At 41.9% G+C, this 18659-nt stretch overlaps 2 protein-coding genes across 2 annotated transcripts; one reads left to right on the top strand and one right to left on the bottom strand.

Annotated features, from left to right (window-relative positions):
- Positions 1-5460: 5460 nt before the first annotated feature.
- GCK72_022661 (uncharacterized protein) lies at positions 5461-6423 on the top strand (the record flags this gene model as incomplete). The annotated part of the gene is made up of 4 exons (XM_053734973.1): positions 5461-5497; positions 5542-5706; positions 5844-6283; positions 6331-6423. 4 exons carry the CDS (start codon positions 5461-5463, stop codon positions 6421-6423), a joined length of 735 nt encoding a protein of 244 aa, XP_053578539.1.
- A 623-nt stretch (positions 6424-7046) lies between these two features.
- GCK72_022660 (uncharacterized protein) lies at positions 7047-9544 on the bottom strand (the record flags this gene model as incomplete). Its single annotated transcript, XM_053734972.1, has 3 exons — positions 7047-7575; positions 7623-8145; positions 9451-9544. 3 exons carry the CDS (start codon positions 9542-9544, stop codon positions 7047-7049), a joined length of 1146 nt encoding a protein of 381 aa, XP_053578538.1.
- Between the last annotated feature and the right edge of the window lie 9115 nt (positions 9545-18659).

Here is an 18659-nt window from a genome sequence, read left to right as displayed (position 1 = left end):
TGCTGCTGAGTTGGCCGGTCGCGAGATGAACTCATCGTGCTCAAAAGAAATATTCGAAAAGCTAATCGATATTCTGAAGCGACATCACCCGCATGCCAAGTCATTCAAGATGATGTTTGAAGTTGAAAAAGAAGAAAAAGAGAAAGCTGCTCTGGAAAAGAGGCCGGAAAGAAGTGTCAAGATGACGTTCCAGATCAGAAGTCAAGACGACCAGAGAAGGTAAATATTAAAATTCTGAAGCTTTTCCGTACTTGAAATCTTCAGATATCAGAATCCAACTGCTGATGAAGTCGCAGTCGTCTACGTCGGAGATGAAGAAGAGATTCCCGGAAAGCGAGGTCTGACAGTTCATCAGAAGAGTGGGAAGCTCCAATCCCTCCACGTCATCGACCCAAACTGCGATCCAATGACGTATCCTCTTCTTTTTCCAAAGGGCCAGATGGGATGGCATCCAAAAATTCCGTACGCCAGGAAGAAAGGAAACAGAGTCAATGTCACAATGCGAGAATTCTACGCTTTCAATCTTCATGTCCGGAAGACGTTCCGCCCACTTTTTCGAGCTGGAAAGCTGATGCAACAGTATGTGGTGGACGTTTGGAGCCGTGTCGAGCAGAATAGACTCAACTTCTATATGCAGAATCAAGCAAGTCTTCGCTCCGAGCAAATGTCTGGACTCCAAGATTACGTGGCCGGAGAAGAAAAAGGACCAGTTGGAGTACGGATAATACTTCCAGCTTCTCACACTGGATCTCCTCGAGACATGGTGCAGAAGTATCAGGATGCTATGAGTGTTGTTGCAAAGTACGGAAAACCGGACTTTTTCATCACCGTCACGTGCAATCCGAAATGGGATGAGATTCAGGAATGTTTGGCGAATGGACAAACTGCGACAGATCGTCCAGACGTCGTGGCTCGAGTTTTCAAGATGAAAATCGACGAGATCAAACGAGATTTGTTCCAGAGAAATGGAATGGGAGAGGTGATGGCATATATTTATGTCGTCGAATTCCAAAAAAGAGGACTTCCACATGTCCACATGCTTCTTATAATGAAGCCAGGCTCCAAACCACGGTTAGTTTTGAATTCCCATTTCGGCATATTTTCTTTATCTATTTTCAGAACTGCTGCTGACGTGGACCGTCTGATTTCTGCCGAGATTCCGGACAAAGAGAAGAATCCCCTTCTCTACGAATTGGTAACAACGATGATGATGCATCGTCCATGTGGGGTCCACAATCCGAGTTCTCCATGTATGCGAGGAGATGTTTGCACGAAGAAGTTCCCAAAGGAGTTCCGAGAGACAACGTCAACCGACAACGATGGATTCTCCCTCTACAGAAGACGTGACGACGGACGATTCTTTGAGTACAAAATGGGCCGGAATCGTGTGAAGCTGACAAATCAACACGTGGTTCCCTACAATTCATGGTTTCTGATGAAGTACAAGTGCCATATAAATGTAGAAGTTTGTGGAGCTATTTCTTCAGTGAAATATCTCTACAAATATGTTTATAAGGGCACCACAAGAGCTTCTATCGTCCTTCGCTTCGATGAAGCTGGAAATCCGAATCAAGTGATCGATGAGATCAAACAATTCTTGGATACGAGATACGTGTGCGCTCCGGAAGCCGCACATCATCTATTTGGATTTCCGATGTCAGAGAGAAGTGTGTCAGTCGTTCAGTTGCCAGTACATCTTCCAGGAGATCAAACAGTTCTATTCCAACAAGGACAAGAAGCTGAAGCTTTGGCCAGGGCTGAGTCCAAGAATTCAAAGTTGACCGCGTGGTTTGAAGTTAACAAAAAGTCTGCTGAAGCTGTTCAATCGGATGGAACTTTTCCACTGAATCTTCGGGACTCCAGAAGCTTCTACTACCACGAGATGCCCGAACATTTCATATTTAACTTCAAGACGGGTACTTGGAATTCCAGGAAGACGAAAGAGTTCTCGATTGGACGCATGTACTTTATATCTCCCAGGAATCGTGAGAAGTTTGCTCTTCGACAGCTTCTTCTGTATACAAAAGGATCCACAAGTTTTGAGGATCTTCGGACAGTCCAGGGCCACAAATGGGACACTTTCGTGGAAGCAGCAAGAGCATCTGGATTCCTATCTGATGACACAATTTATGAACAAACTCTCCAAGAAGCTGTTCACTTCCATTCTCCGTGTCAGCTTCGTGGGCTCTTCGTGACTCTTCTTCTCTTCGAGACAATCGACAATGCTGACGCACTCTGGGATAAGTAAGAATTTCCACTTTGAACCGTTTAAAATATAGATCAATTTCAGATTTCTTGATGATCTATCAGAAGATTTTGAACATCAAGGATACTCAAAATCTGAATCTGAAGCTATGGCCTATTTCGACATGTTCGACAGAATGGAGGCAATGAATGAGGATCTCAGAAAGTGGATCAAAAGATCGTACACCCGAGTTCATCGTTATGGACAAGTCATCGACCATGAGATGTGCAAGAAGTTAGGAGAGCAGATGAGAGAATCTCTCAACAAGGAGCAAGCTGAATTCGTGGATGCAGTTCTGAATTCACTAGATGTCGGTGGCCTTTTCTTCCTAGATGGTCCAGGAGGCAGTGGGAAGACTTATGTCTACAACTGTCTTGCTAACATCATCATGGGAATGAAGAAGAAGATTCTCACGATGGCCTGGGTTGGTATCGCGGCAGCTCTTCTTCCGAACGGCAGAACTGTGGCTTCAATCATGAAACTTGACATCAATAATGGATGCAAAACGTGCCGAATCAATCTGCGATCCGATCTGGCTAGATGGCTTTTGGAATGCGAATTTGTATTGTGGGACGAGGCTCCAATGTCCCCAAAGGCATCTATGGAGACAGTTGACAGATTTATGAGAGAAGTCACCGGAATCGATCTCCCATTTGGTGGAAAAGTTGTCGTTTTGGGCGGTGACTTCAGACAGGTCTTACCTGTCATTGAAAGAGGTGGAGCGGATGAGCAAATTGCCAATTGCATCAGTCGCTCACTTTTTTGGAAAGATTTCCAGATCTACCACCTCACGACCAATATGAGACTCACAGGAGACGCTCTCGATTGGAAGAAACGACTTCTGGAGATTGGTGATGGAAAAATGGGCGATCCTGTTACTGGAGAGATGCAGATTCCCGAAGGACTTGAATCAACTGGAGATTTGGCAGAGGAGGTTTTCGGAGATCTTCTGGAAAGTGGAGACGTGGAAAAATTGGCAAAAGTTGCCATTCTGACACCACGAAACAAGGAAGCACTGGAGATGAATAACTCAGTGCTGGATAAGATGCCAGGAGTACTCAGAAGTTATTATTCGCTTGATGAAATCTCTAACAAGGATGGAAAACCAGAGATCCGTGACAGCATGCACTTCACTACGGAGTTTCTCAATAAGATGACGCCTTCAGGAATGCCTCCGCACGAACTTCGCTTGAAGGTATTTCATTACTGAAAAAATATTGCATTTAAATTTTCCTGTTTCAGAAAGGTGCAATCGTCATGCTCCTTCGGAATCTCGACGTCAAAAACTCTCTCTGCAATGGCACGAGATTCGTTGTGGTGGAAATGGGGGATCGAGTTCTTCAATGCAAGTTTGTCAGTGGAGCTCGACAAGGACAGACTGTGCTCATCCCAAGGATCAAGCTCAACTACGAGAAGAATCTACCATTCACAATGAGCAGATTGCAGTTTTCTCTGCGTCTTTCATTCGCGATGACAATCAATAAGAGCCAGGGTCAGACATTCGACAAGATTGGCCTTCGTCTGGATGAGCCCATTTTCAGTCACGGGCAACTTTATGTTGCTCTGTCCAGGACAACAACCAGAGAAGGAATACGCGTTCAATCACCATCTGGAGTCGTCAACAACGTCGTATACAAAGAAGTTCTTCTTTAAATTGTTCCCTTTTCCTATTTGATTTTTCTAATTTTTTGTTTTCACTGCTTCCTTTCCGCTTTTTTCGTAATTTTTCGTTTAAAAATATGTTCATGCTTTAAAATGTTTCTAATAAAAATAAAAATCTAAGTGAAGGATTCCGAATGTGTCGTCTGTTTTCGGATTAATTACGATCCACTACAACACTTAGAAGGGTGGTGTTTAGAAGGAGGTTTAGTCGCCGTTAGGCGACGTGAACCGACTGGTACTATTCTATTTGAATGAATAAACGCGTGCGCTTCAAAATGTTGAAAAAAGAACATAACTTTGTGATTTTTCCTTTTCAAATTCTATAATTTTTAGCTAAAATGTAAAATTTTGATAGTTCAAGCTGCCCAGAATTTTTTAAACTAGAAATATTAGAGTAGTAATGCTTCAAAACTCAAAATTTTACATTTTAAGCTTAAAATCACCTCTCTCCGCCAAAAACTCACAAAGTTACACATTTTCAAACACTTCCGACACTTTTTATTTTCTCAAAAAATGACTGGATTTTCGCTGAAACAAAAAAAAGTGAGGAAGTTTAATAACATAGTATCAGTCGATTGATCAATTTTGAAGGCATTTTTTGAAAATGTCAAAATGTCAAAAAAGTTAAAATAATATTTTTCTATTTTCTAAAAAAATGACTGAATTTTCGCTGAAACATCTTTCTATAGTGAAAAAAGTCAAGAAGTTTATGAAAAACCACAATTCCAGTCGATTGAATCATTTTGAAGGATTTTTTTTAAATCGTCGACCATAAGTGAAAAAATAATAAAATAATTTTTTTTTAACTTACTGGATTTTTGCTCAAAATTTCCTAAAATGCACCAAAGAATTGACATCAAATAGCCTCTTGTTTATAAAAGAAACAAGTGCGCTGCCGCTATAAGAGACGCAGACAAACGCAGAGAATGGCGAGAGAGCGACGCTTCGACGAGAGACGCAGACCGACGCAGAAAAATACGAGAATACTATTTTCCTCAATTTCTTGTCAGTTTTTATAATTTTCTCGGTTTTTTAAAAACCATTTGCCATAATCAGTGGGTTTTTCTTTTTTTCTTATATTTTCGATGTTTTAAGACGAATTCATTCTAATTTTGGCAATTTTACCCAATAAAACTATTATTTTACAGGTGCTGATGTCACTGTGGTACCCAGGATGTCAACGACGATCGCGTCACCTTATTAATGGATTTGGAGAGGGATCCCAGAAGCCGAAATTTCAGGTATGATAATTTTTTTCACCGAGAAATATGTTCTCAGGGTTCGCATTTTGTTCGGGCGAATTTCACAGTTAATTGGGATAAAATAGACAGAAAATATCTATTTTGTTGATTTTCCAATCACAGCCGACACAAAGTTATCCGCGTACGGTCGAATGGGCTCAAATTCTTCACATTTACGACAAATTTTGCATTTTTTCGTTTTTTCCAATATTTTCGCCCGAATTTTGCGGAGTGTTAGGTTTAAAAATGTGAAAAATCAATTTTGTGAATTTTCCAATTAATTCCGACACAAAATTATCCGCTTGTCGTCGCATGGGCTCCGAGTCAAATTTGTCAAAGTCTAGGAATAGTCTAGGCTACCGTAATTGTCTCAAAAATGCGTTCTATTTTCAGGAAGTTGTGAAGAACGCAAACAACGTTCCTTGTATCCGAAGCCATTCGGAGATCATTTGGGACTCGAAGAAATTTTGTCTGAAGGAATGACAAAGGAGGGATCTACAATGGAGACTCCACTAGGCAATCCAGAGGGGTTCGCTGGCAAAGGGATGTACAAAAGACGTAAGTAAAGACAAAAAACTGAAAAAGTTTGTGTTCAGGTAGACATTCAAAAAGATTGTGCCGATTTACGACAAATACAATAAATCTTGCAACACGCAAGAATTTATTTCGCTAAACTCAATTCAAGATAATTTCAGAATCCTTCCCCAATTCTCCCAAAGAGATTCATCAAGACGAATTAGATGTCAAACTCCAGGAGTACCTCGACTCACGCATCGAACTCAATTCTGATCAAGTCACGGAAGTAGGATACTGTAATGAGGTCGACATATACTCCTCAGAGAATCGTCCAACATGCCTCTTTACGAAAGAAAAATCGGGTCACCCAAAGCCGTATGGATCCCCAATGGGCCTTCAAGATTTGCTCGGGGAGAAGGATGAAGACGGAGCGATGTCACTTGAGAAGTCAACGTCTGATCGCCGACTAGTTCCTATCAAAGGATCTCGAACATCGGTCAACCAACATGCTCCTATGTCCAGAAAAAGGAATTACGGGAACAATTGTTTCCGCTCTGCTCAAATTCATTGGAAAGGCAAGGGAGCGGAAGGAAAACTCGACGATCGCCAGGAGAACAAGGTCAGTTGATTATTTTGACAACAGTTCTGAAACTTCTTTTTTTACAGAAGAATTCGCAATGGTCGAGGAATCGTAGAGCCTCGAAGGTTAGGAAGCCGACCACTGGCCGAGTTCCCAAAAGGAAGTTGCCGAAGGCTTGATTCTTTCAACAATTTTCGTCTTTATGAATTTATATTGTCCCTCAATTTTCATACGTTTTTACCGGTTTTTTTAATGTAAAATGGTGCCACAAACCCCTCCCAGCTGATTTTCTTCTTCCCCCACTTTTTATCGCTTTCATTTTGAATCGCATCTGTTAAATATGGTCTTCAAAACGAGAAATTCATGCTGTCAATTTCCTATTTCGAAACTAGAGTAGGTTTGGCAATTTCATGACAAAAATCATCTAAAAAAAAGAAACTTATGCATCAGCCTGATAAATCTTACTAAATGTCTTGTCCTAAATGCTCATAATTTCTAATTCTGTGCCCCCGGTCTAATTAAAATCTCACTTAATTTTTTCTGAATGTAACGTACCAGTTCCTTCGTTCCTTGTAATAAATAAGTAAATTGTGATTAAATACTGTGTTTATATGCAATATTGCGCAGTTTTGTAGTGCTGTGATATTAAACTGTGTTAAAACCAAATAGATTTTTAGTCCGAACATAACGTTTACCGAATTTAATTTGTTACAAAATATAATAATTGGGAAAAAATGTACCAACATTAACAAGAAAATTAGCAAAAACCGCCGGGAAATAACTAAAAATGCAACCGGAATAATTATTGTTTGTAGTTAACGCGTGACTTGTTCCGCAACCTCATCGTCGATTTACTGTCTGCTGAATTTGAGTTTTCCGATCGACTGTCATGGATTTCTGGCTTGTTACTCCTGACCAATGGCATGTTCACGATGTTACGAGTCGTAATCTTCTCAGTCTTGATTGTCATTTTGCCCAGAGCCAGATTGATTGCCTCGATCTTTCTATTTTTCTCTGACTCTTCTGCAGACTCAGCAATCCATTTATGGAAGTATAAGTCTTGAGACGACGGACGTTTTGAGGGTTGTTTCTGCAGACAATCGGCAATGATAGTAGTCGCCGAAGCTGGTACTTTTCCATGCATTGTATAGGCGCCAGCACAAATCATCTTTTTGAGACTACCTTCATCCTTGTTGTCAAATGCAAGTTCTCCGGATAGTAGCTCGTAAACAATGCACCCAAAAGACCAAATGTCAACTGCATAACTCAGTTTCCGTGCCTTGATGACTTCTGGGGCCCTATAATTGAGCGTATCGGATTTCCCTTCAACTCTGAAAATAAAGAAATAAAATATAGAAAATTATTAAAAGCAAAATACCTTTTTTGGAACTCCTCCATTGCGATATCTGTGAGTCTCATCTCACCATTTTCTCCAATGAGGATGTTCCCAGGTTTCAGATTACGATGAACGACCTTTTTCATGTGAAGAAACACTAGACCGTTCAGAATTTCGGAAGAAATTTTGGCACTCTCAATTCTGATTTTGGCACTCTCAATTCTGATGGATCCTACTTTGTCCAAAAAGTTCTTCAATGAGCCGTTCACGTAATATGGCATTACGATGTGAAAGAATCCGTCTGTTTGGTAATATCCAAACAGGGGCACTATATTCCTGTTGTTCGAAAGTGTGTTGATGCGATTCTCCGTTATCATTGCATATTTCTGGAACTCCTTTCTCTGGTTACTCATTCGCTTGACTGCCACTTTCATGTTATTCGTAATGTTTTTAGCAAGAAAAACATTTCCGAATGCTCCGTGTCCAATTTCTTCTTCTTGCACGAGGTTTTGCTCCGAGAATTGTAAATGTTTTTCCATGCTGCTGCTGTGTTTTGTCAGATTACCTGAAAACAAAAGTTGATTAAAAGTTTTGAGTGAAAATAATTAAAAAATCATACGTCAAATTGAGAACATCTGGATAGAAAGAAACACAAAAATAAAGAAAAGGTATGAAGAAAAAAAAGTAGAGAGTTTTCAAGACAACTTATGTCGAAAAGCAGTCTCAATAGAGAAGAGGGTGCCGAGAAGATAAAAAAGAGAAAAAGTGTGAAAGTGTCATAAAATGAAGGAAGCAATACTTAAATTGAAAAAACAATAAGACACATTTTTGAAAACGTTCTTGTTTGTCTTCTTCTAGATTAAAAGACTACCTGTAGGGTCGGCGCGGCTGTTATCAAAAGCGGTCACGTGTGTGACTTGAAACTTGGAATTTGGTCCAAAATCTCTATCGCTAGCAGAACAACAAGCGGGTAAGAGCGACAAAAAAGAATGGGGAGAATGAGAAAACAAACGACCGATCAAGAGAGGAAAAGAGATAACAAATGGCTGAGTGTTATAAGAGGCGTTGTCAGTAAGAAGAGGATTCCTCTTGGCACAGTTGCAAAAAGTTGCTTCAATCCGAACTCTTTTTACAGCATATGTACCCCTATGGTAGTAATTTACAAAAAATATGTTACCAGTCCCCTATGACGTCATCATGGGAAAATATGCCCAATAGTTGACTTTCCACCCAAAAATTCATAAAATTTTTAATTTTCCAGATAACATCGGGAAACTTTTGTAACATGTTAGAATAGTTTTTGGCTACCTTTACACAAATTTCAAGCTTTTCAGACCCCCCAGAAACCGTTCAAGTATATTTACAACCAATTTGGGAAAAAAGGATCATTTTTTGAAGCTGCGCCTTGAAAATTTCTGAAATAAATATGATTTCAGACTAAAACATTTTTATTAACCATTAATATTAACGAATCAAAGCAACATTAACCATTATTTTTCAGCAATCATCAATCTTGGTGAATCCGCTGGGATGATTTCGTCGCAGCGATTGTTCCATCCGATATAATGAACGACAAATTGGTCCACCCTTCCACTTCTTGCCCACCAACAATTTTTGCTCTGTATCGTCTGCCTTCGTGCATGCAAATATACTGGAAGCTTCTCAAGACCAATCAGATTTTCAAGACCGGCCCTTGCGTGAAGATCATTTCATCTTCTTGGACAGAAGCGTTCGCATAGAAATATGCTTTCTCGTATCAGACTTGTCTTAAAAATCAAAACATAAGAGCATGATTTCCCGCTTGATTTTCGTACTCGTGGCATATCATTGAGAAAAATGTGATGATCGCCTTTGGTGTCCTCTGAATCACATAGATCATCCGTTGTGTGTAGCTCGTTGAGATCCCGTAACTGTTGCTTCAAATGGTCGACCACGAAGTCCACTGTCATCGTCCGCTCCGACATAAACTTGTATAACGGGCATGTATGTTTGATCTCGATTTTTTGTTGATTGTTCCGAGTTTATTGTTCTTCTTCTCTCTCGTTTTATTTCCAAAGCATTTCATACAATAGATGTCGTCATTTGGGGGATTTCCAGACATATAACTTCCTCCTGGACGGATTCGGCAATCTTTTATCTACATCATGTAAGATTTGAGGCACTCGGTTTGTACAGGAAGTCCTCTGTGCTGAAATTCACAATGGTGATTAAATCGATAGTGAACAGATTGATAGAGGTTCCCGTGGTGAAAAGAGAGCAATGACTAATGTGCTTCCTTCAAAAATCACATCTAGGAGGCAATAAAGTATATTCCATGTAAGATGTACACAGATCTACAGTTAACTCACCATTCACACATCAATCTTCGATTGTTTGGAAGAAATCAATAATAAGAGAGGGGGGGGGGGTATTATAATTCTAAAAGAATCAAGAGGGGACCAGCCATCCAGTAGGCAGTCTGAATGCAGAATGAGAATACATAGATGGTTGAAGATTCTAAGGACACATTCAGCCAGATGGTGTACGCAGTCACATTTAGAATGCGCGTACCCTCCTGGGAAATGGCGGAAATGTTACTGCGTACACCTTCTGTCACGGTGTGTCCTTAGATTCCTCGACCATCTATTCTCATTCTCTAGACTGCCTACTGGATGGCTGGTCTCCTCTTGATTCTTTTAGAATTCTAATTCCCTCCACCCTTTATTATTGATTTCTTCCAAACAACCGAAGATTGCTGTGTGCAAAGTGAGTTAACGGTAGACCCATGTCTTACATGAAATGTAATGTACTTTATTGCCTCCTAGATGTGTGTAGCCAAGGATCCCCCTTTGGGTACCCCCTTACTTGGCTACCAAAGCCAATCCGACGGTCCCCTCTGGTTTTCCCCACAAAACTAGGACCATCGGAGCCTTTTTTATTAACCTCTTATTCAATCTGTTCATTAACAATATTCTCATTATTTTTGTTATTCTCAGTTATCTGAGTTATATCAATTTATTACAAATTATTCTAAATTATTATAAATAATTATAATTCAAATTACCGCTCTAAAGCTCCAAATTCAGCTAATGCGCTCCAATAAACCCAGCACTCTCTCGTCCACCACGCTCTCTCGCAAGCAGACGCCAATGTCGTTACTCGCGAGCGGTCGCGTCGCGTGTCATTGCTCATGTTATCCTTTTTAGGCCAGAGTAATTCAGTTCGTTCGTGTTTTTCCCGCCGACGACGGTCGTTTTTCCGACCGTCATCGCACTGAGAGAGTTGTTGAGGAGATTCTGATGTTAGCACTATATTTTCCCGTGCCATCAGAATCTGGCGCGAGTTTGAGAGCTTAGGCTAAATTCTATTATTCCGGTTTTTGGGACTTTCAGTCTCTTTTTCCCGCCGTTCAGTCCCGCCGCGTTCGTCTTCCTGCCTTTCGTCGACTCATCATCTCCTCAGGACACGACGCTCTCTATTATTCTCCTTTTTATCTCCCTTTCTCTATTTTGGTTATTCTTCGAGGATCTTTCCAAGAAGAAGGTTTAATAAACGGGTCACTGATACTTTTTGTGTTCTTTCTAACATCGCTTATCTTACAAACATGCCGCATACACTTTATTTTGGGACGATTTATATTTCTTCTGAGAGGCGATCAGTCTCCGACCGCTAACTTCATTGCCCTCTCAACATGGTGCATCACGACCGTTCAATAATTAAATTTTTATTGATTTGTTGTGATTTTCCGTTCCGTCGATCTTTCCTTATCGTTCTCTCTCTTTTTTGAACGTATTTTGGTCCCGCCGCTGTTGGAGTAGTCGTTTTTTGTGGCATCCGTGTCGCAAAACTCCAGGTGGAACCAAAAAATCTAAAATTTCTCGACTCTACGAACGAAAATCAGTCCAAGAACCGCGTCGGCGTCCCAAAAAATGAAGTAAAAGGCATATAAGTGAGCAAAACTAACGTTAGAACACTAATCATACCCTGAAACACCTTTTTCTTTGTAATTTCCTCGTTATTCTTCTCAATTTTCTCGTTATTCCGTCATTTTTTCTGGACAGGCGATTAAAAACCGTCACCCAGACCTGTCATTCGAGAATTCGAGACAGAAAAAACACCTTCACGCGTAATTACTGAGTAAAACCTGATTCCTCCTCATTTTCTAATGAAAATGTGTGATACGGGTATCACATACGCTACAAAACGGTGTCAAAAATTTTTTTCCATCGTCATTTGCCCAAAAATATTCGAAAAATTTCGAAAAACCGTCGAAATCTCATCGGGGAACCTCTAAATGAGCCCCGTAAATCGACACAAATTTGAATTTGATAACGAGAGTACGGTACGCGACCGCAGGCCACACACACGGGCTGCGTACAATTGCGGACCGCGATGTACAACACTTTACGCGCACGAGTTTCGAAATTCCTTTTTTCGCTCGGGCCTAAAATTTTTTCCGCTTCTTGTACTAAATTCTCTCTCGTTTCCGTAATATTTTACTAAAATATTATAAAAAATAATTATTCTGAATATTTTTCAGACCAAAAATGTGGCATAACGACGAAAACTCACCAAACTACTCAAATCTCTACCTCCCGCCGGTATCTCAACTCCGAAACTACGTGATGTCTCAGAGTCCCGCCGATGGAGGAGCCTTCTATGAAAGAGTAAGCATATTTTATGTGAGATTTGGAAGAAATTCGAAAAAATTTCGAGAAAAATGACCAAAAATTACAAAAATCGATAATTTTACCTAAAATTTTTTCGATTCAAGACTGAAACGTAGTCAATTAGTGTCAATTCTCCAGCAAAAGTAACCTTTTGTGGCTAAAAACATCTAAACAGCTAAAATTTCGGCAAAACAAAAAGCCTTTCCGCAAAAAATCGTAAAATTTCGAAAAAATTTGCTAAAAAATCGGTACTTCGGACGAAACTCGTGTTTCCCTGGTTGTTTCTCCGGGAAATCACGGTGAATAAGCTCGAGCATCACTGTTCATGCTATGTTTACTGGGATTTCGCGAGAAAAAACCAAATTCTGCGAGCTTTTCGACCGAAACCTACAAAAAAGATGATGCAATACGCGAGTGAAGGCTACAACAGAGCGATAGCGTGGCGATCAGCTCTAATATTTTGAATTTCTCTGAAATCCAGCCTAAACATCCATTCAATTGCTCATTTCAAACAATTTCAGACAAAATTTGTTCGCTTTCGAATAAAAACAAGCTGAAATATACCGATATAGCATAAAAATTCGCTAAAAAACTCTCATTATTGCATATAAATACCAAATATGTATTCATTACAGCACCAAGTCCCGCCGATGAATTCCAATACTCACCCAATCCACTCGATTGGAGAAATCTCCACCGGCGAAGAAGAAGATAACATCTTCCAATCAGTCTCAGGCGAGTCGGAAGGAAATCAAGGGAATCCGGAGGCATTCAACAACGTGCTCCCGCACATGCCAGGTATAAAAATTGCAATAAATGTGCTCTTGAATATAAAATTTATTCAGCTCGAGCCGAGAGCCGCTTCTCCCGCCGATTCAACAACACAGTCGACAGACTCGGAAGCATGGCAGAGGAACTCATGGGATTCCAAATGGAAAATCCCGCCGTGAATCGTCCTCCCGCCGTGGCTCGCCCTCCCGCCGTCTCTCGTTCTCCCGCCGCTCAAGGCAGCAATGAAACAGCAGGTTAGAAAAACAATAGCGAATATAATAGAAATTTACGATTCCCTTCTTACAGAGGCGATCAGCAGAGAGCTGCGTGGAAATAGCCACATGATAGATCAGTTGGCAAGCCAACTCACCGCCCTGCAGATGAAAACCACCAACATCGAGAGTCGAGTCACGTTGAAATCTGCACCTCGAGGCACGGCATTCTCCATCCAAGGAGCAGCAAAGTGGTCACAGTCCCGCCGATTCATGGGAGCACACGTCATCATCTCGATGACCGGTCCCGCCGTTGCCAACTCCGCCACCTACATCATCTACAACTCATTCGCCAAGCAGGTCTTCCATATCAATGAAAGAGTTCCCGCCGGTACTGAAAAGAAAGTGAAGATGGTGAAGCATCAGGAGCAATGGATCAAGGATCACCAAGGCAATCAAGTCATCAAAGAGAGTGCGGAATTCCCACTGGTCGCAGAGACCAACACCACTCACTTCCCGCCGACTCAATGCCAATGCATTCCGAACATGCTCACCTCGTCTGTTCTTCATGACGCGGATGTACACTGCGAGTCACGCCGTTTGTTCCAACAGTTGGCTCTGGAAGTACACCATCAGTTCACGAAGCGCACACTCCAAGAGTTGAAATCGATAAAAATCGATTGGGTCCCGCCGAAGGAACTCGAAGTCTTCACCCACCGCAGAGGTTGTCCCGCCGATGGAACCCGAGCAAGGCAATGGCCGAAAAAATAAGCTGAAAAGCTAAATAACTGTTAACCCTTTTCCTTTTTTTATCATTGTTGTTATTCATTGTTGATCTCCCTGTTGATCTTTTGTAAAAATTGTTGAAAACTTTCGACTATCCTTTACGAAATTCCTCTTGTGATCCCTACAAACGGATGTTACTTCTAACCATGTGCCTCATGGCCCATCTGTAACATATAATTACAGATATCCAAGTCTAATCAGACCATCATGGCAAACGTCGAGAAGTCTCCGGCACACGGAGGCAAGAAGACAGATGAAGAAGCAGACAACTCTGATTCTGAAAACACGCCAAAAGATAGTCCCGCCGCTGGTCCATCGAAGGCTATTGTGAAGGTCCCGCGATCAACTTCCCGCCGAGATCAACTTCCCGCCGAGAAGAAGGATGACCCAGAAGACCTCATCGTGCTGAATGCGATCTTTGGACAGAAAAAAGAACCCTCCCAGGAGATCCAAGGTATAACAGTTAAAAAGCAAGCCTGAAACAAATATGATCTTACTTCCAGCCGACAAAAAGTCGAGACAAGACATCTTGGTCATCAAGACCAACGTGGAGACAATCGTCAAGATGCTAAAAGTCCCGCCGGAGTGCATCCAGAGTTGCGCTCGCATCTCTGCGGACATGAGGCAAATCGATACATCGATCAAACGTCTCATCGAATCAAGCAATTCGGTTGTGAAGGTTCTCCAAGAGCTATGCATTCGGGCGGACACAGACATCCACGGTGACCGAGAGAAACTCTGGTCGGAAAATATGAAACGTGTCGCGGAGATCAACGAGGAGGTCAGAAACACGATCAATTCCTTCGGAAGATCGATCGGACGAGTAGAAGGACTACTCACTCGTGAACAACCTCCCGCCGTCTTGCTTCCAATCCCGCCGTCACAAGGTAGACAAGATCATCCCACAAAAGGAAGCTCGGTCAACGTAAGTTGAAGAGAATCACTCGAAAAGATAACCTAAAACTGAATATTTTTCAGTCCACAACAACTGTCCAAACAAACATGTCGAATGCAGAAACTGTCTTGACACGTTCGACAGTCCCGCCGCAAGCAATCACAACCAAGTCTTCTGCAGCGTCAAAGCACCACTCAAGGTCAAAGATCCCGCCGCTCCATCCTCATCCCGTAACGGCTCCAAAAGACCAGCCGGCAAGGTACTAAATACTTGACAACACGATTGATAACAACTATCGATTATTACAGCAGCTTCACCTCCCCGGACCGGATAAGGTTCCTCGTTCCTTCTGGAACTGAATCTCCCGCCGCTTCAACATCATTATAAATGATTCCCGCCGCTGTTAAATTAATTATTTCTTATGTTGTTATCCCTAATAGGGCATGTTGTTAAAGTCCCTTATGGACTATTGTTATTTTTATTGATGATAATAGGGCCCCGTCCCATAAAGTCAATTCTGTTGTAACCATATTCCAGTATTTCCTTGTGCCATTCGGAGTTCTATTACTCTTGTATACCTGATTTCAGACAAGTCGTCATTGGGACAGTCAGAGTGATATGAGATGAGCATGAAAGCAGCCACATACTATCTTTTCGAACACGCACTACACTACATCAGTCACAACTACAGAGCAGCTTCACGAAGCACTCAAATATCAAGGGGATGATAAACCCTTATAAATTTTCAACTAAATCTGAGTGTCACGGGTACGTCCCAACACTTGGAAAAAGTAAGACGCAAGAATAAGTTCGAGCGCAAAACGATACTGAATACAGGGTACGTCCCATATTCGGTAAATTATACAAACAATTAGATAAAAAATTATCTTCTTGTCCCGCCGTTGGTTATAAAAGCGTATAATTCGAATCAAATCAATTGATTCACAAGCGCATACCAATTGCTTCACGCTTACAGTCTACACACGAGTAATACATTTTACTCTAACAGACTACAGTACATCAGAAGAGCAGAATTCGTGAAACAATCACATGCCCTGTTTCTGAAAAACAATAACACAAGAGCAGAAGCTCTAGAATCCGAAAAAATACGATACTCAAAAAGGACGCATGTGATGAAAAGTCATCATATCAGAATCCCGAGTATATAAGTCCCGCCGATGAACAAAACGCATCCAAAAGATCATGTTCAATGGTATAAACTTCTAAAAAATACAATGTTTCGAAAAGTAGACGTTCACACAACATCATGAACTACTTCAGAACAAACAGAGACATCAGATGTAACATCCCGCCGCTGTTTCAGTTGTGCGAAAAGTTACCAAGCACATGTCTTCAACACGACAAATTCTAACACACTAGAATTTATAAGATCATAACCAACTCTAGTAGAATTCAATTCTTTGAAAAGTTTTCAATTACGGTAGTGTAACATCTAAACTACTGGCATTGTATCGATTGTCCAAGTAATTCACTGTCATGTGCTGACAGCGCGAGTAAGCCCTCAATCGATCATGCAAAAATCAAACCCTCTTCACTTGCAAGAGGTGATATGTATTCTAAAAGTTAGGTTGCAGAGAAATCTGCAATTGAGAGTACAGATCGGATTCTAGAAATCGTAAACTATGGCACTGCCGCCAGCCAAAGCCAAGTATATCAATGATACTGTGGTATCTGAAAGGGCCGCCAACTCTGGAGGACCCAACCAATTATTCTATACTCCCTACATCACAGACTATGAAGTTGAAAAGATGTGTCTATAAGTGGCAGTTACAGATGGTAGCAGAATGAAAGTTGTCTGTGCCGGAAGGGCCCTTCTGGTACGTAGCGGACCCTGTAGTATAAAAAGTTGGTAGCGATATTTCGCAAAATCAGATATTCGGTTGGCAGCCGAGTACTTGGTATAACATCTCAAAATATCGCACTGCAGCGAGATATCGCGAGGCCAAGGCTCGTGACAGGGTGGCGTTTTTACCATGTTCTATTATCATATCAGTATCGATTAATATCGATTCCGACCTCTGAGAGAACACGCAGTCTAAAAAGTTTAAAAATCGTTACAAAACATTCATCGCTTGCATATAATTACGTGTAAAAATAGCAGATGCTCACGTCACAATACGTCATTGACACGTTACACTGACACGCAAACACACTGCACTACATTCACACAATATATAAGAAATCTAAAATAGCAGATTAGAATCAGTCTCATAAAAATTATACGAGCAACTCTCCAAAACATTTGGCTAGTAAGTCTCATTCTCATCTTATTCATTCTGACCGTTCCAAAGCGCTCAACGTTGTCTCAGCTCCCAACCATCGTACAAAGAAAACAATTTTTCTTTACAGATGGCTCACAGTCAGCTACGTCTTGCTCATGTGTCTTCGGATGAAGACAATAGACCACCGGACATTCGTGGTCCTGCACGTAGATTCCCGCCGAGACACGTCCCGCCGAGAACTCCTGATATCAAAGAAGTCAACATCAAATACGAGGCATTCTTCGGCGTCACCGGAGGCTTCACCTGGAATGATATCAGACGATTCGTCGTGTTAGAGTCCGATTGGCCAGTACAGATGCTTCCTCGTTCAGTCTTCGATGGATCTTCTCTTCGTCTCTTCGTCTGGGCAGGCAAAAGACCAACGCCAACCAAACATTGGGAACAAGTGGTGATTCGACTGGGACCGGCTTTCAACCACCCAGATATCCAGAGTTTTTTCCTGAGATACGCACGTGCAGTGTTGGAGCCATCGAAAAAAGGATTGTCCCGCCGCTGTCCTCTCTGTGCCAGTATGATCTTATGCTTCGCAGTATACGATCACGGAATGAAAGAGTGCCCAATACGCAAGTTGAGCACTGTGCTCAGATTTCGTTTCTTGTGCGTGAATTCCGTCGCGTTTTGCCAAAGGTGTAATTCTCGCTCAACAACCCACTACGAGTGCACCCCTCTTCCGTGCCAAAGATGCGACAGCAATCAGCACACCACAGCCACCGGATTCTGTCTACCAGACGCCCCACCGGAGCTTGAGTCAGTGGATGAGTATCGCATCAGATACAACGCCCAGATTGTCCGCAACCAACACTACACATCAGTCAGAGAGCTGGCCAGAAGTGGTCTCCTGGAATACAGATTGACGTCAGACACTCCGTACACGGAATTTCTAGGTGCTCAGCAACCACTCCGAGGAGAAATCCGAGGTCTCTATCTGTACGTAGACTCAGTCCCGCCGGAATTCCCGCCGATAGCAGATTGGTCTTACACCGATGAAATCGTGGAGTACCCAAGCATGGTCAATCCAGAATTCCACCACGACCGTCAAGACAGAATCCCACGCTTCGACTTCGAGTCAGTACGATATTTGGAAGCTATCGGCGAAGTAGTCAACGCACTCAGAGCCAATCCAGATGCCGAAAGAACGGTAAGAAGAGACTTAATAAATACTAAATGCTTAAAATACTAAATAATTTGAAAGTTCGACTGTACAAGAATACATTCTTGCAGATCCAGCTGCCCAATCCTCCCGCCGTCGACCGAATTCCCACATTCCAAAGACGCATCCCAGCTCCTCTGGAAATGAATCAAATCCCGCCGGTACAGAATCAACAACGTGTTCGTCCCGCCGTTGAGATAATGCCACATCCAGCACCAATGCCAGAGCCAGTACGCCCACCACCAGCTGTATCGCTGGAGACGTACAACAGAGATGCAGCGCTCGGAATTCGGACGACTCCAAGAAATGGAGC

Source organism: Caenorhabditis remanei, chromosome X, assembly GCF_010183535.1.
Source record: "Caenorhabditis remanei strain PX506 chromosome X, whole genome shotgun sequence".
Lineage (NCBI taxonomy): Eukaryota > Metazoa > Nematoda > Chromadorea > Rhabditida > Rhabditidae > Caenorhabditis > Caenorhabditis remanei.
This window is presented reverse-complemented; position numbering and strand designations above follow the sequence as displayed.